General features: G+C 42.6%; 1 protein-coding gene across 3 annotated transcripts in view; it reads left to right on the top strand.

Annotated features, from left to right (window-relative positions):
* creb5b (cAMP responsive element binding protein 5b) overlaps positions 1-26,565 on the top strand; it is a 47,161-nt gene extending 20,596 nt beyond the window's left edge. For all 3 annotated transcript variants that reach the window (XM_044207484.1, XM_044207483.1, XM_044207482.1), the window contains exons 6-11: positions 6,164-6,290; positions 7,619-7,729; positions 19,942-20,265; positions 21,571-21,798; positions 22,512-22,620; positions 23,620-26,565. In XM_044207484.1, coding sequence (XP_044063419.1) covers positions 6,164-6,290; positions 7,619-7,729; positions 19,942-20,265; positions 21,571-21,798; positions 22,512-22,620; positions 23,620-23,774 — 1,054 coding nt within the window. In that variant the 3' untranslated portion in view covers positions 23,775-26,565. The remainder of the gene's footprint in view (positions 1-6,163; positions 6,291-7,618; positions 7,730-19,941; positions 20,266-21,570; positions 21,799-22,511; positions 22,621-23,619) is intronic.
* Positions 26,566-27,022: the final 457 nt, after the last annotated feature.

Genomic DNA, 27,022 nt, shown 5'->3' on the forward strand with positions numbered 1-27,022 from the left:
GTGGGTTTAATAGTGCGTTTGTAGAGGAACGCCCAGACTCTGTTCCCTCTCATTCCAGCGGGGCTGTGTCATCCCTGCCCCGGGGCCACCACACATGCAGGCTCCTGCACAAGCAACTCACACTCAGGGACATGCCTCACAACTCTGGGGAGCGCAGGGCTCACAACACAGGGAAGTGTGGAAAAGGGAGATCAGAGGTGGACAGAGGAGAAGAAGAAGGGATCAGAGGTGGATGGAGGAGAGGAAGAGGGGGATAGGAGGTAGATGGAGGAGAGGAAATGAAGGATCAGTAGGGTGGAGGAGAGAGAGAGAGAGAGAGAGAAGACAGGCATCAGATGTGAGGACATGGGTTTTCTACCGGGATGGTGGCTAGTTGGGTGGAGGAGAGGATAAAAGACATGTCTGCACAAGGAAAGGAAAAGATAGATCATGTTTGGATGGAAGTATGGACAAAATGGGAGCAGAGGAATGAAGGTGTGGGAAAAAATGCACTGAGAAAGTGAAGATGGAAAACTGAATGGGAGACAGAGGGATAAGACTGACGGTGGAAGACAGGAATCAGGTGGCTGGGTGAGAGGAAGAGAGGTTGGTTAGGGAGGAGTGGGGACCGACATGCCAATGAATAGTCAAGTTTTAGTAGATGAAGAGGGAGAAAGATGAATTATCATTGAAAGTGAAAGGGGTGGTGTATGCCAAATGTTACAACACCAGTCAGGTGCTGCTGACAGATGCCTGTTTAGCTTGTAACAAGATGACACAGTTGTTGCTGAAGAGTTTTTTTCTGATTCACTGGTGATAGGAATGTACTGACATGCTTTTTACTTTTGTTGAAAATGAAAGACAACCCATCTTCGCTGTCCTCAGCCAATGGCGTCTAATGAATCAAAACAATATCATATTTGGTGAATAAATACCACAACACTCATGCTAATTTGCTCCAGAGTATCATCCACCACCATTTCTCAACTGTGCTTTGGCATGGCTTAACTCAGCTTGAGGCTCCCTAATGTGAGGACACCCCATCCCAGATCCATCCCAGTGCAGCATCCATCCCTCCCCTAGCCTGCTAATAAAAGTCAGCCTGTGTCGTAACCCATTAGAGCTGATTTATTTGATCAGATTCGTATTATTTCCTCAGTCCAAACCCCATGGCACTCTCCTCCCACCAGTGATTAAAGGCAGTAAATCAGGGGCAGGTCCTGTGTAGTGTTTACTCAGAGAGCCAGGCAGCTGCAAGCTGTTTGAGGCCCTTGTTTCTCCCTCTGTTTACCCCCGTTCCCATGGCAACTGCACCACCGTCTTCCGAATGTCTGGAACTTGGCCCTGGGCTGTTTTGGTTACGTTCGAAAGTTTTTAGCTGCTGTGTCTACCCAGAGCTCGCAGTGACTTCACCCAGCGAGGAGTGAGTACAGCGGTGTTGGACGAGTCGAGGAGGGAAAGAGAGGGAAAAGCGAGAGGAGGAGAGGAGGGAGGGAGGGACAAAATCTAGGGGTGGGCAGGCACAGGGTGGGGGGAGGGCGAAAAGCCAAGAGCATTACATCATTGCTGGAGCAGAGTCAGAAAGGGAAGGATATGAGTCAGTGGACTGACTGCACCTCCCTCTCTCTCCTTCTCTTGCTCTTCTTGGATGGCAGCCAAGCCCCTTGTGTTTAAGTCCCCAGTACTTGAGTTGGGACTGTGGGGATTGGGACAGTAAAGCTTAGTGTGTGTGCAGACTGCAGGATTTGTAGGTCAGAGCAAGCAAGTCCAGAGGGGCTTGAGTTGAGGTGTGGGCACCGTGAGGGGTCCAGAAGAGAGTTATAGAGGATTAACAGAACAATGAACGGTTGTCAGTTCTGCTCCATCAGAGAGAAAAATATCAGGATAACTTAGAGAAATAGACTACAGAACAGGGAGGGAAGAAGGTCTAGCAGTGATGTCATGGTGGAGTGAAGGTGGGCGGGGGTGGTGGAGGGGTGGTGCGGTGGTGGTTCTTGGGCTGGGATTGTGGAGGAGAGCTGCACTGAGAGCAAGGCACTCAGTAATGTGAGAGTGCAGGGTCAGGACTGCAGAGTGTCTACCTGCTCTCCCCTGGGGCCCACAGCCCAGGCTATTATCAATCCCCTCAGTGGAGCCACAGCCTGTCATTATTCACTCACATACATAAACACACACATGATTACACACAGCTTCATGAACATTCACACACTGGTACATGCACTTATTCATACACCAACACTACAAACATGAATCCACTAATCCACTGTACAGTCTGGTGCATAATGTATTCATACAAACAGATGTAAACACAGAAAGCAGAAGAGAACTAAAAAGAAGAAACATGTTTTATTGTTGTTCCAATATGATGTCTTCTTTTCTTGAAAAATAACTTAAATGATTGTTTCAGTTATCCCAATTGTTGAATTTTCTGTCAGTTGACTGATCGATTAGTCAACTAAACTCTATTGATACATAATGCATATAAAAAATATGTAGCATGTATACATCAATAAGTGACTGGTGTTTTAAAAAGAAAATATATTTGTTCTTTCTAACAAGTAACAAAAATTACATTCATTAATAGTGGCTTTTTGCCTCTAGCCAGTCTCAAACGTCTTTATTTATCAGCAGAGTCAGCACAAAGCTGAATTAATTTATTTCTTTTTCGTCCCACTGGACAAGCGGGTTGTGTTTTGGTGTGTGTGTGTGGTGACAGACACAGTGTTCGTCCTCCTCCTGCTCTGCTGCAGGTGAGCATTGCTAACAGACAGGCGCAGCAGTACAACCTGTACAAGCTTCAAAGGAGCCTATCTTCTCTAGAAAGCGAAAGCCTGACCTGCAACACCCAGCGATCTGCCTGTCCTGACCTCTGCCAATTACGGACTGTCACAGGTAGCTCTGTGCAATTTATGTCTTATCTTGAATGAAGACAGACATGAAGAAAAACTGATATGATCTTTGTCCAGGGCTGTTAGTTGGTAGGCTACAGTCTGATTTAACTTTCCTAATGAGAATCTCAGCACCTTAGAGCATTTCATTGATCGGTTATTGCTGACTTCGAGAAGGTTTTGTTCTTCACCAGTAAAGAATCTGGCACACAATGGACTTTAAATAGTTACTTACAATTACTCCCAGTACCTATTTTAAAACCTTTTCTGGGCAATCTGCCTACCCAGGACCATGTAAAATTACTCTAACTCAAAGTGTGAATTAAATCAGCATCATTAATGTACTGTATATATCATGCACAAGATTATGATGGTCTTGGACATATAAATGTATGACTATATATACTGTATGTATGTATGTATATATATGTATGCACAGGACAACATTGTAATGCATTTTGAGGCTATTTCTTTTTGCATTAATATGCAAAAGGAAATGAGATGTGTTCAGCTACTTTTGAAACAAAAAACTGAATGATGAGCCATTTTCAAGTTGTGAAAGAGACGTGATCATAGATGTTACAGCATAGTTTTAAAGATATGTTGGCTTCATTTATTTCACCCTCGATTTGGGGCAAAAAAATCTCCTCAGAAAATCTCATTCTACATCTAGAGTGCAAAAAAAATCTCATGAGACAGTCATCATACTGAATAAAAAACAGTTTTTATGTACAAAATCAACAGCGTGTCACTGCCACTGCCTCGTGACTGTTATTTCATCCTCTTGGATGCTGGCAGAGTCTAAAGGCAGAGGGAAACTGTGTTGATGTAGTGCGCAGCTACACTGCATACCTCATTGTACTTTCATGACTTTTCCCATGTGGAAATGTTTGGATTCGCAGTGTTGCTCAGATGTCATAGTTGCTGTTAAATGAGTGTGATTGTGATAAATTGGTATGTTAGACAGGAATGACACACAGTCGGGCATGGTAATGATCCTGTGTGTGTGGAGCAATCTAAAATGTCTGGAGCGTAAATGCACATATTTAGGTCTGGAAAAATACAGGTATTTATTCAGGTGGGGGACCATTTGCTCTGGTGCACCCCCCCATTTGGCCATCACTCCCTCACTACTCACTATTACGGTAATCCAGGCTATGATGTGGTCAATTGATTACATTAACCCATTGAACACAGCTAACCTAAATGCTTATTGTTTGCACTCATTTCTAAATGCTCAGGGAAATGGATCTTTATTGACTGGCATTCATCCTGATGATACTGATAACTAGAGAATTATTGATTCTCCTGATATAGGTTATTTAAGAATCAAGTGGTGAATGCTGTTTTTTCGGCTGTAGGGACTGATTACTGTATGTATGTGGGAGTAGCTGCACCCTGCAGCTGGGAATCAGTGTTCTTACAAGCAGGGATTTGGTGGCAGTTGTATAAATGATGTCACCGCGTGCAGATGGAGCAGTCTGGGTGTTTGGATGGCTGCAGCCCTGAGTCAGTGACTGTGACAGGACTGCTGTCAGTAGTTTAAGCTTAGCCCGGGCCTCATCTGTACATGTGATTTATTGATGTGGCCGTGAGTGTGGATAGGCCTCTTGGTCCACACACACTTTTGTGGTCACCAAGGGGGGATTTTTCCCCACAGGGCTTCCACTGCTGTAGCAGTTTCTAAACATGATTCTCGTCATGCACATCTCATGTGGTTGTTATGACAAATATTATTCATTCATCATCACCATCATCGTTATTCATCCATTGTACTACATGAAGTGTGCTTGTTTAAAGTGCATCCAACAACTCCCAAGATGCCTCAACATTCAACTGCAGCATGAAGACACAGCACACTCTTTTTTTCCATTCTGATTTTGTAGCTGCAGAAACAAGTGGAAACTAAAAACAAAGGAAGTTTGGGAAAACATGTGCTCTGAAATAGCACAGATGTGAAATGAATAATGTGATTTTTTTATTTTTAAGATGCAAGAGCAGTTTTCTTTAGTGATCTCACATTGTAGAATTGCAATAGTCCAAAGGTTCTCTGCAGTGTAATGCAAAGAACCGATAACTTCTCCTCCAAACATGGTGCTGCAGCCAGCAGGCTCAGGTCCATCACGAACAAAATCCAATATGACAACAACTTTCTCACTTGTTCCATTAAAACTCAGAAAGAGGTCTGTGACAGAATTGGTACCTTGTCTTTTTTTGTTTTTTATTGATAATCAGTAGCGATTTGGGAAGTTCAGTTTTAAACATTCAGTAGTTAATGTTGTAAAGTTGTAAAGTAGTAAGTCATTAAGTCCTTTATGTGATACCTATTATCCCATTTAGTTTCCTGTTATACAGTTTTCTCAACATATTCCTAACCTTTTATCAAGTGATGTCTAGGTGTTTTGGCATAATTTAAATAAATACCACATTTGTTTCTATTTGATTGTTGCACTTTTTTAAACTTGGTTTTAAAGATATTACACAAAAATAAATATGGTAATACTTTATTTTAACCTCCCTCCCCCACCCCCACCCCCACCCCCCTTTAGCATTTACAAGCAGAAACTAAACACCAAAGTAAGTGTACTGTACTGTAGTTGTAAGCAGATATAAGGGATGTTTATTAATATTTGTCAACAATTATAACTCCTCCTGTGAAGATAGATAATCAGTGATTAAATTAATATAACAGTTTTAATCATATAAAATGTATATAATGTAATATGTAATATTTATTAAGTATGTTTATTTTTATTTTTATTTTTTATAGAATTAACAAAGTAATTATTATATTTATCAATATATTAGTATATTAGTATAAAGTATTTATTTATTTATTTACTTCTTCACTCTCATGACAACTGAGCAAACTCTATCCGCTGATGTGGCTGTACGCTCTGGAAGAAATCTAGAAAGTGGACCTTAAATTTCATCTTTTTTTCCTTTTGTCAAACTGCTTTTTCTGAGGTCAAGAATCAACCCTCAAGCTCAACAATGTTTTCATGAAGTTTACCACATTTATAAACAGTTTTAAACCTGCCTGTGAATGATTCGTTCATGTGTATAAACAGTTTTATAACACACTGTAAGGATTGTAACCACATATTATTACAGCTATGACATACTGCGTTAACAATCATTCATTATGTGTTTATATAGCAGTTATGGATGCTTCCTAGGCGAAAGTTATAACTAGCACAACAGTGGTGGTGGTGGTAGATGGGTCTGATGTTGTGATCTATAACCTGTGCAAAACCTGAAGTTCTCTGAATGACTCTCTGTGTGTGTCTTCTCAGGCCTGTCCCTGGCTCTCTGTCCTCATTGCTGCACCTACGAAACAGACAGAGACAGCCTCTGCCAGCCTCCATGCCTGGAACTCTGCCAGACCCGACCATGCCTGGCTCCTCCGCTGTGCTGATGCCTGTGAGTACAACAACGGAGCACAGAACACATTCACACACGGGTGCACTCACATGCAGAAGCAAAGTCAGTTCCACTGATATGTGACGACAGTGTAAATGCAGACTCCACACAAACTATGTAGGTTTGCAGTTTTGGATGTTTTCTGTCACTATTAAAATGACTTACTGCAGTTTATAAGGAGAATTGAAGGATTCTACCTCTGAATATAGACTTTATTGTAATTAAGCCAAAAAGATTTAGAGGACCCACATTGGGAAGCGGGGAATGATAACAACCCAGAGAAAGCTCCTCGTATCAGGATTCTAATGATACAACATGTGTTCTCATTGTAACACAAGACAGCCTGTGTTTATGGTATGGAAAAAAAAAACTCCCATGTTTATTAAATTAAGAGCTAAGCGATTTAGGGGAAGATTGACGGTTCAGGAAAGGGGTGCAGGTTTGGGAGATATTTTTACACAAAACACACTTAGTGCAATTAAGGCTGTGTGTCAGGTTCTAGGGCTGAGTCTCAGTGGGCGAGGGGGGGACTGGGGGTCAGCCAGAAGGGGGTGGAGAGGGGCCATTCCCCATGGAGACCACCACACCACCCGGAGTTCAGCAGCTGGGAGGCTACAGCAGCTCACACATGTATGCATGCAGGCGCTCACACAAAGGTTTCTTCTTTCCTGCATATACTGCTCAGTGAATACTGCTCACATGATCACCATGCACAGGTGACCTCTCACCCCTGTCAGCTCAACCAGCTGATTTCCTCACATTCAGGCCTCAGCTGTGACACATGATCACACCGACCAGGATCATTCAGAGGCAGGCGGTAACAATACACACACAAAGACAGATTCTAATGCATTCATACAGCTAACGCATACCTACTCACATCTCATTAATTAACACATCCTGCACCAAGAGGTTTTGGTGACTGATACTCACCACACTATTATCAGAAACACACACCCCCCTGTTGTACCAACTTCCTGTGTTAAGTCCCTCTGTGCTGGCTTCCTGTTTTGGGTCAGTTCCAGTTATCATGACACAGAGCTGTGCACGGGGCAGCCTGTCATGTGAAATCAGTCTCTCATGCTCTCTCATCTCATCCCCCATCGCTTACTGTGCAGGAAGATGAGTCTCACACTTTCAGTGCTAAAGCTTCTTTTGTGAAAGCAGTATAGCATCTTGTTAAGACATACAAATCCCCATAAATAGCATAGATCAGAGCTAAATAAACAGTTTTTATTGGTTCCTCTTGTATAAAAACGTTTTGTGGTATGGGAATAATATGTCTACACTTGTGAGTATGACTATTATCATGGTGTTGTAATCTTCAGATGGAGAGACAAATGTCCATGGGCTCCAATATGATGGGTATGCAAGGACCCACCCACAGCAGCTCTTGCTCTTCCACTCACATTCCCTCCATGCACTCAGAAGCCAAACTGGTGAGTATATGCATATATTCACATGGATACATACACAGTTATGCACACACATACACAAATGCACACACTCGAGCTCAAAGTGTTGCAACCTCTCTTTTCCACTGGTCTGTGCCAGCAAAGCTGTGCTCTTAGGTCTGTGTGGATTTCATCATTTGGTGTGTAATTAAAGCTGTGTCTGAACCTGCCAGTGCAGTACTGGAGACTCTGGCTGGAATAAAGGGCCCTTTATGTGGTTGTGGCTAGGTTGCCCACCGACTGCCTGATGTATATCTTAATGTACAGAACATGTTCTGTAGGTCCTGCAACTTGTTAGCACTAGTTTAACACAGCAGAGAAAAAATCAAATGACCTCATCCTTCACAAAGCAGGCAGTTAGAGCAGTGGGAATAAGACATAGCTGAGAGAGGAGAGAGACAGAAAGAGATGGGGTTTGAAAGGGAAATAAGTATAGAAGACTGAAAGAGCTGAAGAGAAAGAAACCTTCCACTCAGTCCAACTTTGCATGTTAGTACTGCTAATACTGATACCAATGACAGTGACAGTATACCTTTGATTAATGTCAAGTGGATTAACAGTTACACTCTAGGTGATATGAACTGATAAATACTGTAGCAACATGACCACCAGCCAACCTTTGTTTTCAAAATAAATAACTGAAAATGGAAGAGGCTCCATATAAATAAGAGCAAGTGTCATGACTTTGGATATCAAAAAAATCACAAACCATGATGAAAAGCATTGGCTGCTCTTTGTGTTTGGAAAGGTTTGTTGATAGCTGAGTTTGCTGGAGAGAAACATCTTGTGAGAGAGAGAGAGAGAGAGAGAGAGAGAGAGAGAGAGAGGAGGTAGCAGAGGTCATTAGAAGAGTTATTGCTCTGATAGAGGAGAGCGGGAGCATTCCCAGGGCATTTAATTCTCCCTCTTCCTCCTGCTCTCTCAAGATTGATCGTCTTTGTAGTCTTTTGAATCTCTTCAACTGTTCCTATGGTAACACGCTGGGGTAACACAATATTAGTGTATTAGACTTATCTCTCCTCTGGCCGTCATCCAGACACATCTTACTCTTTTTTTCTCCTCCTATCTATGTAATTGAATTGTAAATGCTCTGTTAGGCCTCCTATAAACATATGCAGTCACTAAATGGCTAAAGGCCCCTCAACCATACAACTTTCTGGTTAGTTGGCCATTCAGACACAAGGCACGGCAACCAAATGTGGATCAATTGAGATTATGATCCCTGATGTCTGAACGCAACTGATGGAATTCCATGATTGTGGACAAAAAGTGAGAGACTAATTGTGTTATCAGGGTGCGATCTCCAGCACGGGTTTCATAAGCATAGACGGGTTCTCTAATGTCTGTAATATCTGCGCCCGGGCCAGGTCGATAAATACGGCCTCACTATCGAATAACTGGGCCGTGATCAGGCCCATGTGTCCCCTGCGACGTTCTCAATCCGGCTCTAATCGCATTACCCCGACCATGTTGACTTTCCGCCAATGGGAAATCTCCGCACTGTAACCCCACACCCCCGAGGCACGGACCTGGATGCACTCTTTCTGCTCAACGTTTACATTGTGAGAGTGGAGAAGGGGATTGAGTGGGACTTTGATAGACATGAAGGAAATAGATAGACAGGCAGAGTGAGCAGGGGAGTTGAAAGGCGAGAGACGGTATTGATATTCTGAGACACCAAACTGTGAGTGAGAGTGAGAAATTGGAAGAATGCTTTGTGAGTGACACAAAAGGACTTCTGCTCGGCCTAGTTTCCATCGCTCCTCTGCATGTGTGCATGCATGTATGGCTGTATGTGTGCACTTGTGATGGTTACTGGAGGCCTCGGTAGCAGGATTAACCCTCCCGTGCCAGAGAAAGCATGCCCAGAACCTGGGCTAATGAAGGCTAATTGATTTTGTGGTGGGCCAGAGCGGCAGGGAGGCCTGTCTCTGGTGTAAATAGTTAATGAGCCGAAGGACTGCTGTGGCCCCTTGGGGACTCATATCTCGCTCTAAGCTCTCTGTTTGTGCTCTCTGGGCCAAAGACTGTATCTGCATCAGTGCCCATCTTTTTTCTCTCCTATCTCTGATTTTCTCCTTAAGTGCCATCGTTTAAGTGGCACAGCAAAGCCCGATGGTATAGTAACTGACTTGTATGTTTTCTATTATTTCTTTTAGCTTGTTGTCTGGGAGTGTTGCTGAGATTGGAGTGTCTTATTAGTTTTGGTTCAAGTGTTTTTCTTCTTGTGAAGGACTGGGTGCTCATGGCGGCGGGTGTGGTTTTGTTCTGCTCTGTTGTGGTCTGGGGAATAGAATGGTGCGTGTTGTGTGCTGGAGGTTGTGGGATAGTTGACCCTCACAGCGTAGAGGAAATGGTGCAGAAAGGAGGCCAAGTTCCACAGCACGCCGGCCAAAGCATTACATCAACGCTCAGAGCCAGTCCTCCACAGGGCCTCGCGAACAGTCGCACACACACACACACACACACACACTGACTGCTCCAGCTCTGTGTCATCCTCCACACACGGTGTCACATAGTTAGACAGCCACAGACATTCATACGCGTAGGGACAGTCAGGTACTTAAAAACAAGTGACAACACACATGCAAAGAACACATGCATATATGTGGAGCAGGGATGGAAAGAGTACTAGAATATTTTACTCAAGAAAAGTACTGTTACTTTAAAGAAATTTTACTCAAGTACAAGTAAAATTACTTGTGTAAAAATGTACTTAGATAAAAGTAAAAAGTAGGTCATTTAAAATGTACTCTGAGCAGCAGTTACTGCATTACATTTTTAAAAGCGAAAGGGGGGGTGAAGAAAAAATGAATATGATGACGATGTTGTATGATTGACCTATTGAATAAAAGAACACAATTAAGCAACAAAACAAAGAGCATTAACATGTTAATGTATACACATCACACCACAGAGCCCTTATGTCCATACCAACAATATATTCCTTTATTATAGACAGCACTTGCAGCCTGTGCATACAACTGATAATCAATTATACAACCGCCTTCCTCAGTGTAGCCTTTCTAGAATTAGCCAGGAAAGAGGACAAAACACAGACAATGACATTTTGAGCTGAAAGAGGCTCTGCAGTCACAGATGTGACAGGGATTTTTGTCAAAAACAGCAGAAAGGCCTTACACACCTCACTGAAGGTAAAAGTTCCTAAGTGAATGCAGAAGTCACCTTTTTGATCCACCACAAGCATTTTAGCTTTTAGCATGTTAGCCAGACCCAGCGTGCACTGCCCCATCGTTTGATTCGATCACTTAATGTGCTTGTCATTAATTATTAGTGATTAATTAAGATAGCTGCAACCTTCTTTTTTTTACCCATGCAAAAAAAACTACAATAATGCTTAACCTTAACCCAACAATGACGTAATTCTTATAATACTGCATTGTTGTACTGTTCACAAACTGCTAAGCCAGGCCTGGGTGTGACTGCACCTCTCACACTCTGACACTTGGCCAGTAAACATTCACATTTAGAACATGTACGTTCAAAGTGTCAGCTTCTTCTCTGCTGCATCTGCTGATTTGGCTCTTTTCTTTTGTTCTATTCTCACACGGTTTATCACTTTTTCATGCAACCTTTTTGTTTTGACTCTGTAATGGATGAGACTTGATCTGTAGCAAAGCACAATACTTAAGTAAAAGTAAAATTACTTTTAAAAAGTACAAGTACACAAAAAACAACTTTGTTACAGTAACAAAAGTAAATGTAATTTCTTACTTCCACCCCTGATGTGGAGATGCCATACAGTACTATATAAACACACATGTGCATATGTGCACTTTATTCTCCTCCCAAAACCTTCCTCTCCTGCTCACATGGTTGGATATCTTTGTTTGTATGATGAAAGACATTCACTATAATTTCTCATCTGTAACAAGGTAAGCCCAAAAAAGTCCTTATCAAGCTGGTTCTAAATGACATCTGCGAGTGCAAACTATGGGACATGACTCAGCTCATGTCAGTGGAACCCTTTTCTAAGTGGTGGAATTCAGCATTGTTTTTGTGTCCCTTTTAAATGAGCTCCATGCTTTCCACACATCCTGCCTGCCTGCTAATTTCAGACATAGGGGCTGGTGTATGAAAATGTGTTATTTATTATGTTCCAATTATCTATTGTTTACATTGTTACTAAGGACAATAAATTTGTCACTAAGCATCAGGCTAGGTGCTGAGTTTTTTATGAGGTAAACAATACTATATGTTCCTCCACTGCAGCTCTCTTGGCTGTGGAGCTGGCACTAGATGGGTGGATGACATAATTCCTGGCATGCTCTAAATGTACTCCTTTTTACTTGAGGAGGGAAAAAAACAGTGCGTCTCTTAAAGAAACATTTCATAGGACACAGGAGGACCAATAATCAAAGTGTTTCTGTAGCTTTTTACATTTAATTTACACAACCCTTACTGTTCTTATGTTTCAGTATAGTTACAGACTTCCAACAAGCATTTGGGTTAATAGGCTTGAAGATCAAGTTTTGCCCTAAACAGCAAGTGAAAAATGAGAATGTTGCATGCATATTCTGTTCAGAAATTCCAAGAAAAGAAAACTTGCAAAGCAGCCACATTTGTGTCAGTTTTTAATTCTGCTACACAGTGATTGATTGAGCGATTAGCTCAGTATGAAGTCATTTGTAAGCAGTTAAACTATTAGCGTACATGGTAACCCTATTACGTGTTCCATTCATTTTCCTCCACCGTAATAGGGGAGCACCTCTGGCTAAACCTCTTGTTGTGAGGAGGAGCAGCACACACACACAATATGAGTCTTACTCCAGGTTTTGTATGCAACATCTGTATGAATGGTGGCATTGTCAGGGTATGAAGTCATTGGAGAGGGACGGTGAGCTAAGAGCACAGCTGAATCTGCAGGCTGCTTCGCTGAGCTTTAGAATATGTGTATGTGTACTGTAAATGCTTGTGTGCATGCTCACGACTGTGTGTGCAAATGGCTCACTTTCAGTGCACTGGCACCCTCTCTGGCAATCGTTGTCCTTGGAGTCAAAACACATCTGTGGACTAAGTGGGCTAAAACAAACCATGAAGTTAAAGTATGCACATAGTATTTGATACAGATGTACATATGTGTGGTTAGTTAAGTAAACATGTGCAATAAACAGCAGTCAAACAAGGACACAGGACACAAGACACATGGCAAGATATGCTTTGATACAGTGTTGCATAGAGGCAGGGGACAGTGTCTTGGATGCAAAGTAAGTTTTGTAGATGATAAACATATGATGTTTCTCTTTATTGCTATGGAGGCAAGTGGTTTTAGCAGAGTGGAGTGCAGGACCGAGGAGCTGCTGGATCAATGTATGTTTACCAGTTTATCAGTGTTGGACACAGACCACAGAGGGGCCCCTCTCTCCCTGCTTTCACTGTGTTGCCAGTGCCAAAGTGTTTGGTTTGTCCAAACCACAGAAACATACTGTATATAGTAATAGTTAAGTCAAAGGTAAATGGACATGCTGTGTTTCAAGATGTTCTGCCTCTCATTTGACGGACTTTGTTAGTCCTTATCACCAACGGGATTGTTTGTTGTAATAATGAACAATGTGTTCAACCACAATTGCCCCATTTATACACACTGCTTTCACGGGTTAATGTATGCCATTTACATAAAAGTGGGGTCTGCATCTTTAGCTCCATTGCTGCATTTTTCACATTAGAGAGTCAACCTGCCAGAAGGTAAGCAATGTGATATAATTGATGAGATTTATTTTCTTTTCTACATTAAATAGCACTTAATACAACAACCTACATTCTGTGATCATGTTCAAGTAACTATGAGACTTGGAAGAGCATAATTTATGGTGGCAAAAAGCTAGAAGTCACTGCCATTGTCTACTATAAAGTTGTAAAAAACTGTAATAATTCTATAATAACCATATAGTAAATCTGTAGTTAACCCCACATCAGAAACAGGATTTTGAAGTTAGGTCAGATGACCTGCTTTGACCCATTCAGAGCAACATCCGGACCAGGTTTATACAACATCACTATGTCAATCACAAAGGGACACACCTAAATCCACATGACATTTACATGTATTAAAATGCGAACAATGAGTGACTTCTGTGAGAACTTCTTGGTTGAAATGGATGTAGAAAAACCTAAGCAGTTACAGCACTGCAGGTAACGAGATTCTGTCATTTGAAAGTTAATAAAAAACAAACAGACTTTTAAAGTTCAGAGTTGACATTTTAAAGCTAATATACAGCTGAGTCTTTTAAGGACTGTGTATAGTGGTACATTTATTTTTGAGTGGTTATGTATGTGTGTGTGTGTGCGCGCTTGTATGCCTAACTGACTGTGTGTGGTTGGGGTTATAGACGAGGGTGGCAGTTGTGGCGCAGAGTGTCGCATCTGTTTGTCTTTGGATGACTGCGTGTTGTTTTAGCTCTGCTGATGGGAGGTGTATGTGAAGGCCATTTGGTCATGGTTCAGGGCCCGTGAATGGGACTGGGCTCCGGTAGAGCCAAGCTTGGGTAAACCAGCTGCCATCACCACATGGGCCAGACTGAACTGGTCCAGCCACCATGAGCCCCCCTGGAGCCTCTGAGCAGTGAACGAGAGACTCACTGGGCTCCAAAATAACTGGAGGGGTGATTTGAAAGTCTGTTGGGTCAGAGATTTTCAGTCTGATAAAATGTAGTCAATATTGACCAGTTAATGCTTACATGTTAGACCCACTTTTGTTTGCTAGACATCCTTGTTTTGTCCTCAGCTTGGTGATCAAAGTTAACAGCTATCTTCTTTTTAAATTTCTTCTGTTTGAAAGGAGAATAGATTGCTCCTCAGTCATTTTTATATGTTGGAGCAAAAGAGGAATCTTGTGCCTGTGGTTGTCTTAACAATGTGTGATCCTAATCCAAATGTTAATAGAAATATCTTGAATATGTTGATACAATAAATATGAGTATGCAATTTACATATAAACAGTGAGTGAAAGGAAAGTTAAGGGTCCTGTTTCAGCCAAAATACAAAAGCATTTGACGTTGGTTATTTTAAACCTCTTTGAAATTATGTTTGATTCAAGTCATCATATTTCAAGTTACTTTAATTAACATGATGACACATAACTTGCCTGTTGCTTTTGATGCCACAAATTGAGACATATGTTAGTGTTTATTATTGTATTCATGCTCTGTCTGTCTCTCTCACTCTGAGGCATTCTCTGCATTCAAGATTGTGGCAGTGGGTGTAGTGATAACCATGTAGGCTGCACTAGAGCAGGGCTTTACAATAGAGGGAACAGTGGGGATATACAGGCTGGAGTCAGGGGCCCATCCATTAACTTGACAGGGTGGAGAAGCTGCCAAGAGTATGAGCGCATGCTTTGGAGCATGCTCCTCAGTGGGCGTGTGTCTCGCTGTGCCCATACTGCCACGGTTCCTCCGAGCACCACCAGAGCGTCGGGCCCAGGCAGAACAGCGGGCCTATGTCCATCTCGCCGTCTGTGTCTGGAACCACAGGGAGGCTCTGTTCGGCCCGGCTCTGATCAGCTTGGCCCAGAACCTGAGAGAGGAGAGAGGGGGCCACATTACAGCCCAGTGCTCCCATCAGACTGTCTGCCTCGCCGTTCCCTGAGGAAATCAGTTTAACAGTCCCCAGCTCTTGGCAAGCAGAGGCAGAGGGGGTGGAGGAACAGGGAAGAGGTGTGTGTGTGTGTGTGTGTGTGTGTGTGTGTGTGTGTGTGTGTGTGTGTGTGTGTGTGTATGTGTGAGAGAGAGAGAGAGAGAGAGAGAAAGAGAGAGAGAGAAAGAGAGGGGGGGATGTTACTGCCTCTCTGGGCGAGAGGGAAATCTAATAAAATTTAACTAATGGGGGTGTGGAGTTTTAGGGCACAGAGAGTAGGTTTTGCAGACAGACATTGGTGGGTAGTGGTGGTGGTGGAGATGAGGAGGATGGAATTAGATCCTCTGAGTGCTTGGCAAAGCAGCAAAGCCAAACTCCTGCTTTCAACTGCAGATGGTGAACCCGTGTCGGGTTTAGAGTGCGACTTAGGGGGCCACAAAAAATACTGCTAGGAAAATTACAGCTATGATATATTATGCAATTAGAAATACTGTGTGCTTACACATGATCACTGTGCTATTATTGTGTTAACAAAAGGCTGACAGAGACAGACAGAAGCTTTAATGTTTCTCAGTGGACTCTTTAATGTGAAGCGGAAGATCTCCATTTCTGCGATCTTTTTGCACTTAAACTATGACTCCACAGACTGGTTAAATCTTTCTAACTTGCTGTGAGGCGCCAGAGGGCCACAGGTCCCCTGATAGTACACTGCTCCACTTTTAAGGGGAATAAAAGTGCTCACCTTGACCTCACTGGGTTTGATTTACCCATCCTGAGGCGGGCGTGGTCTGCTCCCTTTGTACCTGCTCCATGCTCTTGCTTCTTCCGCCCAGGGTTAATAGGTATGAAGTCATCTGGTGAGGAGAAACCTGAGTGTGTTCTCAGGATGTGCCCAGAGCACTCAAAGGGACATCACTCAAAGCCCCCCATGTCAGAGAGGACGCAGCCATTAATAAATATCATTAATGGGTGATCACCTGGTATCTGTGAAACCACATAAATGAGAGAGGCCTAAAAAAAGGAGTGGGAGTGGAGAGGTCAGGGGCAAAGGTCTGAGAGGTGACAGCCCACCTCTGGGCAAAAGATGGCTGAATCAGGGATGGTGTTTTAATAATGGAAAATCAATAGGCTTACTACTTTAAGTACACTTACAGAATGCATGAAATGTAGTGTCAAATGCATTACATATATATAGGCTGCTAGTTTATAGATTTATCCTGGCAGAAGCTGACATGTCTTTGTGGTGTCATGGACTACTCATCCTCTTGTTGTGTCTTTGCTGTGTTTTTCCAGTTTTCAACAACAGCAGGGCAGACAGTGGTAGGGCAGACTATGTGCCATCCCATCTGTGAGCGCCCTGTACCACCACAGGCTAACACTGCACTGATTTAATGACTGTTTTCTGTAGCGGCCATGTTGCTGCAGGAGAAATGTATAAGTGTGTGTGTGTGTGTGTTATTAGAGTAAAATGCACGTGGTGGTTAAGTTCTTGTGCTCAGCACAGTCTGGGGAAATACAACCATGTGTTAAAGAGTCATTAGGGAGCTGATGAAGGTGTTTAAGAATCACAGCCTGCTCATCATCGCTCTGCTAACGTCCCGTAGTTGCGTCACTGTGGTTCTGGATACAAAGACTTAAGTTTTGGCCGAGCTAGGTTTAACTGAGATCGAGTCTCAACTCCAGATGGAGCAGTAGCAGGCACTTGTGCAGAGATAGCTTCAGGAATAAGTGTATATCACGGTAAGGGTTTTCTCTTTTGACACAATGTGAGCCGTGGCTTTTTCTGTAAACTCTATAGTTTAATTTGAGTGTGTTGATATAATACCTGCCACTTATTTAAGTTGTCTGTCGTCTTTTCTCGCATATCTCTTGGATATGTTTGTTATGTGGGATAGGTTTTGCTTCAGATGTGCTGTCTTGGTTCAACAATATAAATATTAACCTATGTTGCATCAAATTTTGTTTGGTGAAACTGGTGTGATCTTCACTGTGTGCGCCATGGCAGTCCTGGTCCTTTTCTTTCATTATTTTTTCTGCATCCTGTTTATAACTATCACCGCTCAGGCTTTTGGAGTGGCCCCTCAGCTCTTTGACCTGCCTCTGTACTCTGACACTCTTGGGCCTCTTCGGATGCGGGCTAATTCAATTAATAAACAGATAGCGCTGCACTGCCAGCTGGAAAGCTCTCAGAGACACTGATAAATGAGCACTCGCTGTCTTGGACTGATGGTGTGTGGGGAGGAGACACTAGAAGCCATATAATCTCTCCCCACCCCTGAAATCTCTCTCTCTCTCTCACTGTCCCTCTTTAACTCCCTTTTACCCTATCTGTCCTTCTCCTCCAGTGCCTGGTTGGCAGGAAGTCAGGCAGCCCCAGATGAGCATCTTACCCACACACAGACAACTTTACTAGGGCCTCAAAAACACTGTACAGAGGTAGACAGCCAGCCAGCAGCGTCTTCTGGTTTCTGTTTATTCAGGTGATTGCCTGCTCTGTTTCTTAAGTGGCAGGAGATTGTCAAACCCTGATTGGTTTTCTTCTTTCACAAGAGGAGTGAGCCTCACCTCTCTGGTGCTGACTGATAAGCTGGAGGCTGAAGGGAAGGTGTTTAGTCAGGGTTGTCAGCCTCAGAATTCATCCTGTGATACACGGAAGACGTCCTTGTCAACACCGGTGACTATGATTGATATCTGTAAGCTGTAAATCCATTTTCTGTTTTAGTTGCATGTCAACTAGTTGTTTGTTATTTCTGCATGTTTATACCATGTCCAGATAGATATCCAGTACAAAAACTTAAATCATATACAGTAATTTGTACTGTTGATAGTAACAATATATTACGCTAAGTCAGAGCCTTCTTCACTGTCCTCAGTAAGTCTCAGTATGATTGTGATGTTGTGGACAGCTGCAGGCCTGTGTCCACCCGCTGTGTTTTAGTGTAAACTCTGTGGTATTTTAACCCCTGTCTCACTGGTCACAAAGAAGAAGGGCTGTGGCCCCTGAGAGTTGTGCTGCTGAGGCTGTGGTGAGGGCAGTTAGCAGGGGTGAGGGCGTGATCAGATGGATAGACATTAAAAGAGAAAATTTAAAATAACATTCGTAATGAGGGGCAACAGACAAAAAGAAAATCATGTAGCTCCAGAAATGTAGTGCTGTTTCACTATGTCAGGCATCCCTTGGTTTGACAAGCAGAAACTATACTCAGCCAAAACAGGCCCTGGCAAGGTCATAATTTCACTGTGCCGGTTTCATGTGCAGTTCTCTGTATCACACGTGCGGTGTATGGAAGGCCAAGTAAAGACAACTAGACTACAAATACATATATGTAATTTGTAAATATAATACAAACCAGAAGGGTATGCTCTTTTTTGACTGTCCCGCTTCTCAAAACATTTATTTGACTGTGTCTTCTCCCTCCTGGTAAAAAGCTTTCCACCCATGGACAGTGTGAGAGAGGAGTGGAGAGCTGATGCTGTGCTCTGGTCGTGTCCTAGCGTAGTGATCCAGACCAGCTGGATGCCATTCCCTATGGGAATCATGAATGTGAAGGTTGTTAAAAGATATGGAGCCCTGGACCCGGCATGGACTTACTGACAGCAGCTGGGAGAAGGGGGAAGGGAGCAGAGAGGAAAGAGAGCACTGGGAAAGAGAATAAAAACTTTATGGAATTCACAACAGTAGCCTTGAAATGAATGCTGAAAACTTTGTTTTCAGTTTTGTTGATAACATTTTGCTAAAAGTGACAAGTAGACTAATTACAGATAGGATCTAAGACTGTACTTTAGTATTTATTTAAGTTTATTTAAGTATTTATTCATGTCAGCAGTGGACTTGGTAAAAATATGTGCATTAATCAAAGTTCAACAGTCTCAACACTCTCTGAACCTGATATTCCTAAAGCTGTTAAAATGTGAATAAGTCATGAAAGGGTTCAGACATGGATTTCTTTTATTTTGACTAGGTATGTGTAAAACAGATGAAGCCCGAAGACATATTTTGGTACATTTGGATTAGGATTTTTTTCCTGGTCTTGTGGTTGTCTATATGTGATGCCCAGAAAAACAGACTCTTGAGGAGAGGTGCATTCAGTAAACACGAGGAACACAAGTGCACCTTGAGAGCCTCTCTCTGGTCTCCCTTCCAGGCCGCTCAGAGACACTTGCTCAGTCAGGGCTAAGTAGACCACACGGTTAAAGCAACAAACCTCCTGCTGGGTCAACAGCAAGGGAGCAGCCTGAGGCTTACACCTTGCCAGCAAGCTCATCTCACGGGCAGACATCCAGACACACACACGTGCGTAGAGGAGAGAGAGGCTATTAGTAATATGAAAAGGAGGGTCTGGTGGGATTGGCAATCATGGAAGGTAAAGCGGGAGAATGACAAGACTGAAGGAGAGACAGAGGACAGCCTAAGTGGCTTTGATTTGTTCTCCTGACATATGGATTTATGGAGCCATTCATCATCTCCTAGTCAGCACATGAACCCGCTCTGTAAGCATTGATAATCAGCTCGCATCATGAGCATGAACAAACTTCTTTTTTTAAATATTCATAGAAAATGATGTTAAACATTTTGTTTGGTGTCCATTTTGTCTACTCAGAGGCTGAAGGCTGCACTTTCTCACCACCCGGGTGCCATCGCCAACGGCAACATGAACTCCATGGGCCACATGATGGAGATGATGTCATCGCGGCAGGAGCAAGGCGGCCACCATCACATGCACTCACACCCACACCAGCACCTGCAAGCCCCTCCCCACGCGTACCAGCACCACGGCCATCACCACCACAGCCAGGGCCACAGCCAGGGTGGACACCACCACCCACAGGGACACAACCCCCATCACAACTCCCACAATCCCCACCTCCATCCCGGACACCCACACCAGACCTCACCGCACCCTCCAATGCACTCTTCTTCACATGTAAGCAAAGCACGTTCCCGGGAGAGCTGAAGCTTTCAGACAACCCAAAGGCAGCGCCACAAGTTCAATAACACATTAACTACACTGCACATTAAAACCTCTCATATAGCTAGAAGCCACTGTGTAGGTACCATGACTAATTCAAGGCAGCGCTTTAGAAGTCCTTTGAGCAGTTTTGAAGTCAACTATTAGTGGTTTAGTATAGAAGTATAGCTGAAATGATCCTTCAAATTCACAGTAAGTCAATGGACAAACACAATTTTCCCTTGCTGCTGCCATAATGCGAAGTAGTTTCCTGGCAACCATCTCAAAGGTAATTTTTTCCTTTGAGGTTGGTCAGCTACAGGTCAGTGTCGGACTCCTGCCATGGAGGGAAAGGGTCATGAAGAGGCCATAAAGTGGCCATTATAAAAGATGCTCAGGACTGTCTTTTGAAAAGTATGCTCCATGCCATCTTTCTCTGCCAAGCTGCCATTACATGGCCACAACATGCTCCAGTTGCAGAAGTTTTATAAATGCTGTTCCTGATGATGAACAGACAGCCTTGGCTAATAGTCCTGGAACATCTTAGCTGTGAATATATTTGGTTTAGTTTTAAATGAAAGTTTGAAAGTATTGCTCACAGCATTAAAAATAGCATGACGTGAGACACTTTGTCCTTACATTGTCTAGTGCCCTCTGCAATGCCAAGCATTTTGGATAAAGGACAGTCCGACATCAAGAAATGCAATTCACTGTATGTTCCAAATGTATCATTAAGGCATTAAAACAACATACTCTGTAGGCACAGCGGCCATTAAAGCAACTTGTATTTTCCATGGTTCTCATAAAAATGGTAATGATCTGAAGACTGAAAACACTTGACCTTGCCAAGAATATGTCAAGATCTGTCAGTGCACGTACAGTTTTAGAAACAAGTCTTTTGACTGTGTCTGTTGGTATTAGTCTGAGTGGAAGTGGGCGGTGGAAAACTGCCTCCTGACACCTCTTTAACAAGGAGGGCAGGCTGGTGAATCAGCCCAGTCACTCACACACTCTGTCACTCCTGACGCCCACAGCCCGGCTCACAGGGCACGTAGCACAACCATGTTGTTTTTGGGGAAGTTGCCAGACATGCAATAGCTGCAGGAGGTAATGTATAGAAGCTTGTTTTTAAGCTTTAAAGGGCAGTGGAGAGGTGACAGCAAACAGGTGGTTGGCTGTTTTCCAGGTGTATCAGAATGGTTACATGTCTGGTTGGATGGTGGCAGACACTCATCAGAGAGAGAGCTCAGAGATGCTGATACCTTTCCCCCCTTGTTACAGATGTCACCTGCAACCCAGCAGATGCAGCCCACGCAGACAATGCAGTCTCCGCCCCCCAGCGGCGGGCGGCGCAGGCGAGTAGTGGACGAGGATCCGGACGAACGTCGGCGGAAGTTTCTGGAGCGGAACAGAGCAGCGGCAACAAGATGCAGACAGAAGAGAAAAGTGTGGGTGATGTCATTAGAGAAGAAAGCGGAAGAGCTCACTCAGACCAACATGCAGCTTCAGGTACACAATGAGCTTCAGGTGTTAAAAACTGCTGTAATCCTCCAAAACAATATAGATGGATAAATAGCACTACAAATAAGAGGAAAAATATGTATTTTTGATTTGGGGGTGAACTGTCCCTTTAAGACCTTCATGCTAGAATCCCGTTTTGCACCAGAGATAATGGCAGTAAGTCAGATTGGTATGAGTTTGCGTATGAGTCCAATGCTAACAAAATCAGTTGGATGTTGTCAGTGCTGGACTGGTATAAAACATCTGAACCCCTGTTTTACTATTTAGACGATTTCATGTTTGATAAAGATATTATTGGTGAATCATTGTAGAATATTTGTAGTTACCTTAAAGGGGCTTAAAGGGTGATTTAGCATTGCACTTCCATTAAGTTGGGGGACTCACAAGAAACAGATTAAAAATGAATGGTAAAAATCAAAGCAGCAGAGCTCCAAAAACACTGGATCCTACAATTCCCATAATGCAACTGAATAGCATCTTTTGTTAGACCCTCCCTGCCTGGTAAATGACCTCATCTTTCAAACTCCATGTCGCAAATTTGTAACACAGTTTTTCAGTTAAAAACATCAAAGATCAAAGATATTAAATAACCCTGATAGTTATTATAATGTAAATACATAGGATAACAGTGTAGCCTGCTTTAATTGTGGATTCCCTGGATGATACTCTTAATCTGCTTGTATGTTTTTCCTGCATTTCAGAATGAAGTAACCATGCTAAAGAACGAGGTGACCCAACTCAAGCAGCTTCTCCTCACACACAAAGATTGTCCCATCACCACTATGCAGAAAGAGTCCCAAGGTTACCTCAGTGAGTAGCTCAAACACAGACACACACACTTGGGAATTTGACCAAATACACACCTTCATCTGTGTGCCTTAGCCCTGCAGTGCAGATAGCACTCCTGTGAAAATGCTCGTTGATTGTCTTGCCAGAGGAAAGGTTTAAACTGTACAGACTGAACTGTGATGGACACACAGTGACTGCCAAGAGTCTTTGCTCCTATGTGCTGGTATCCAGCTCCCACGCTCGCTGCAGGACTCTTCCTTTCACATATGGGTGTTGCACACTCTGGTAGCCGGCCTGGACTGGGAGTTGGTAGTCTGAATCCCGTATGAGACCCGTTTTTCCATCTGACAGCACCTCTGCGCACAGAGGCAGTCGAGACACAACGTGAGAAAGACGTCACAGGCTGCACATTGCCATCCAAAATCTCATGGATGCCCCAGGATCTCACTGATTATTGCACTGTGCCTCGGCTCCGCCGCACATGACATCAGAGCCCCACCCTTTGATACGGACACGAATGACATTTCCATGTAATTAGGATACGGCACCTCCCTGTGTGGCTTTAGCACAGGAAAATAAGGCTCACATCCCCCTTGGCTGAATAGTTCTTTTATACAGAGGAGAGCCAACTCCCAGACTGGGCTGGGAGAGACTTTCATCGATGAGTCTAGCTTGTGTACAGATGTCACCTTCAATGTGTCCAAAAGTCATCAGGCGTGTTTATGGAGTTGAGTGATTCACTTTTCCATTTTTGTGTTATCCATCCTATTTTGGAATGACAGGTGAGACTTTAGGTGTGAATTTAGTGTGTCATGTGTTTGAAATATATCTGCTAATAAAGCTGTTTTTTAACAATAATGAGATTTGTTCTGTTTTTATTTAGATGTTATTTATTATTATTTATTTTACTATCACATCATGAAGCGTCTGTGTAGAGCTTGAAGGTCGTAGTATTTACACTTGCACACACACATACACACATGTTGTCCATCCTCATTGATGTCTCTGCTGTCTCCCCAGGTCCAGAGAGCAGTCCGGCAGGCAGTCCAGCGCCAGCGTGCTCCCAGCAGCAGGTCATTCAGCACAACACCATCACCACCTCCACCACAACCGTAGGGGGCAGCAGTGTGCACGGGCAAGCCAACCACCGCACAGACATTAACCCCATCCACTAGGGAGAGGAGAGACTATAACCCCAGCTGTAGCCCCAAACAACCCCCCTACTACCCTGCTTTCTGAGGGTTGCCAGCTGCACATGCTGCCCCCTCCCTCCATCAAGAAAAAACCTCAAAGGCCTGTGAGGCTGTTCTTTATACAGTAGCTACAGTATGTATTTTTATAGACCAACCCTATTAACGTGTAAATGTTCTATGGTTTGTTGCCTCTTTTTTTAATCAGTTTTTTTTGTGCTTTTAGCGAAAAGGGAGTTTTGCTAATTTCATGCAGCATTTAAGTGACTTTTTCTGTTGTGTAATGGTACAAAATGGCCCACGGTGGTCATGGAACCAGAGGAAAGAGACATAAGCCTCAGAAGGTCATCTCTATAAGCAAACCTTACATCTCTGTATGCCCGATGGACTGAAAAATTAGTCAAATCACTCTTTGAATATCACATGTGAACAGTATGATGAGTGTATGCAACATACTCTGAATAAGCGAGTGGGATGTCGCTGCCTTTAAATTGTTTTCTGAAGCCAAGACAAACTGTCATCATGATATCTTGATGACAGGAATATGCAAGCAGGTGTAATGATCCTTTTCTTTCCTAGAAACGTATATATGACTGTTAACCTTTTCCCTGTCAGCTTTATTCTTAAAGAGTGTTATAAAGTACAGTGTGACAGTGAAAACATGATCAAATGGAAGCAATACATCGCAGTATTGATCAACTTCTAAGTTGTATGTCCACATTACGATCAGCATGGCCAAGCCACTCTGGTCCTGAGGACATACAATGCTGTTACAGCTACAGAACTGTACACTGTGATACCAGTGAGGCAGCTCGGGGGTTTGAAACACTCCGCTCTCCAGGACCAACTGAAGCTTTAATTATTGAGGCCTCTTTTGTGTGATTGTGCATCTGGATCCACATTTTGGATTCAAATCCCAAATGAATATAACATTCTGCATAGTTTTGAGTGTGCATGTGAATGATGTTTATTATGCATTTGTGTTTTGTCTTCTTTCCTCTGCAGAACAAAGTTCAGCAGGTGTGTAAAGAACGAAAAACCAAAAAAAAAATATTGTGAGAAAGTGACTGTGAGCATGATTTTTTTTTGTATTTTTTTTGACCGGCATACCACAACTGGCAAAGTGTTTTACAGTTTGTAAAGAGGAGCAGTTTATGCCTGTGCTTTCCAAAATGTCACAATGTGCCTGAATCTTTCTTAAAATCTTTTGTTGGCTTACTGAAGAAAGCAAAACGCCACTCTTTTTCTTCAAACAATCAAAACCATTTAATTCTCAGCGTATTATTAATGAGTTTTCTCTATTATTGGCTTTGTCCTGGATGTCTGCTGCATGTAAGGGCAAAACCAGCTGACCAAGGAGAAAAATATCCGCTTTCCATTTGACCTCTGACCTCTTCATCAATTTCTTTTCCTCTCTTTCTCAGGCCTCCACTGCAGTATCAGATTGGAGATGGATGTATTGATAATGATACAGGCTTGACCCTTTTTATCCCCCTTCCCAGCCTTGAAACTTCATGCCTTCTCATGTTGACCACAACTCCTCTTTCTCTCTTTCCTATGACCAGGAATGTCGATTCATTAGCGTGATGACCATAATGCACTGTGTTCTACAGTAGGATGGATGAAATACATTCCACTGACAGGTGGAGCGATCGCAGAGCTGTCTATGCACTTTGTCCTCTGTCATGCCAGAGGGTCCAATAGCCATATTAAGGTCCGAGTAATTCTCAGTGATCCCCCTTTTTCACACACCAGCGAGAAACATAACTGGCTTTGTGGAGAGACTGTGCCTGGCATGCATCACATGTCTATAGATAGAAGAAAGGAACCTAGAGCTCATATTGTAGGATAAGGCTCAATTAAGGACCCTTTTTATTCTGTAAAAAAACTCCAGCTCCAGTTTTGTCAAAGATGAGGGAAGCTTACATGTGAATTGAAAATCTTTATCCTCATAATAGGTTACATTCAAGTTTTGTGGAAGCATTCGGACTGTTTATGTCATATCTTAACCTTGGAGTCTGTGTGTGCAGTTTGATATGTGTGTTGATGAGTCAGAGAAATAGATTCTCTTGAAAAGGGCTTTGTTGTACCAACCCTTTGAACTGAAGTTTGCCTTATTATAAGGTTGTTTTTTTAAACCATATTTAGATTGTTAGACCATTCCAAATTAACCTCTTGCATGTGAAAATATGGTTATGATCTCAAAACACTTTCAACTGGAATCATTTGGAGGATGTTGCTATTTTAGAGTTAGATATGAGAGTCTCTAGTTTCATTTTTGACAGTGGATCCAGATTCAGAAAAAGACATTTGTTACTGTAGAGGCAGACGAAAAGGACAGATGGAAGTGCAGTGTGAGTGTGTCTGTGGATTTGTGAGAGGTGGAGAACAATTCCTACACATTAATTATGTTATAATTGTATTATTTTAAATCTAAAACTATAAATATTGTACATAATGTCATTAATTTCTATAATCTTGTACATGTAATGCAACCACCTTTCTTTTTGAAGGGAGTAAATGTGTGGTACATGTTTGTAAATAATGTTTGCATAGCACTTGTTGCCTTTTGTTGTATCATCATTTCAGCGCTTAAATACATAGTTTATATGTAATGAACTGATGAATCCATTCTTGCCTGCATAACTTTGTACATTTTTTGTGCCTGTAATGACATTGTCTCCATTGTGTTTTGTTTTGCATTTGTACAGATGTTAAAGTATCACTGCAGTTACATTACGGTATGAAAATAAAGCACTTGTTCTGTAACATAAAACTGATGTGATTGGATGTCAAACTACCTGTGCTTGAAATCTAGTGACACACTTATTTCCTGTACAATTAACCAGAATGCCAAAATGAACCGAGGGACATTAATTGAATATTTGAAGAATTCTGTTAAAAGAGAACTAATGTTCAAACCAAATGATCAACAGTAATTCCTGATGCTTGTCCTTGACACATTACTGCTCATTAAATAGTTAGATGCTTTAAAGGTTTAGAATACTCATTAATTATTGAACTGTCTAGACATCTTGATAGTTGCCTGATGAAATAACATGGCAATTAACTTCAGTACACAAACATCTTTGTGGCATTTTGTCAGAATCACTACTGAACACTGCAGCATGTCAAATACATTTTAAAGCAACAACAGTAACCAAAATAATGAAATTAACAAGTATTGTTGCAACACGCAAAGTGGCTCCTATACTTTCTTCAGAGATAAGACG

Source organism: Siniperca chuatsi, linkage group LG9 (genome assembly GCF_020085105.1).
Source record: "Siniperca chuatsi isolate FFG_IHB_CAS linkage group LG9, ASM2008510v1, whole genome shotgun sequence".
In the NCBI taxonomy this organism is placed as follows: Eukaryota; Metazoa; Chordata; class Actinopteri; order Centrarchiformes; family Sinipercidae; genus Siniperca; species Siniperca chuatsi.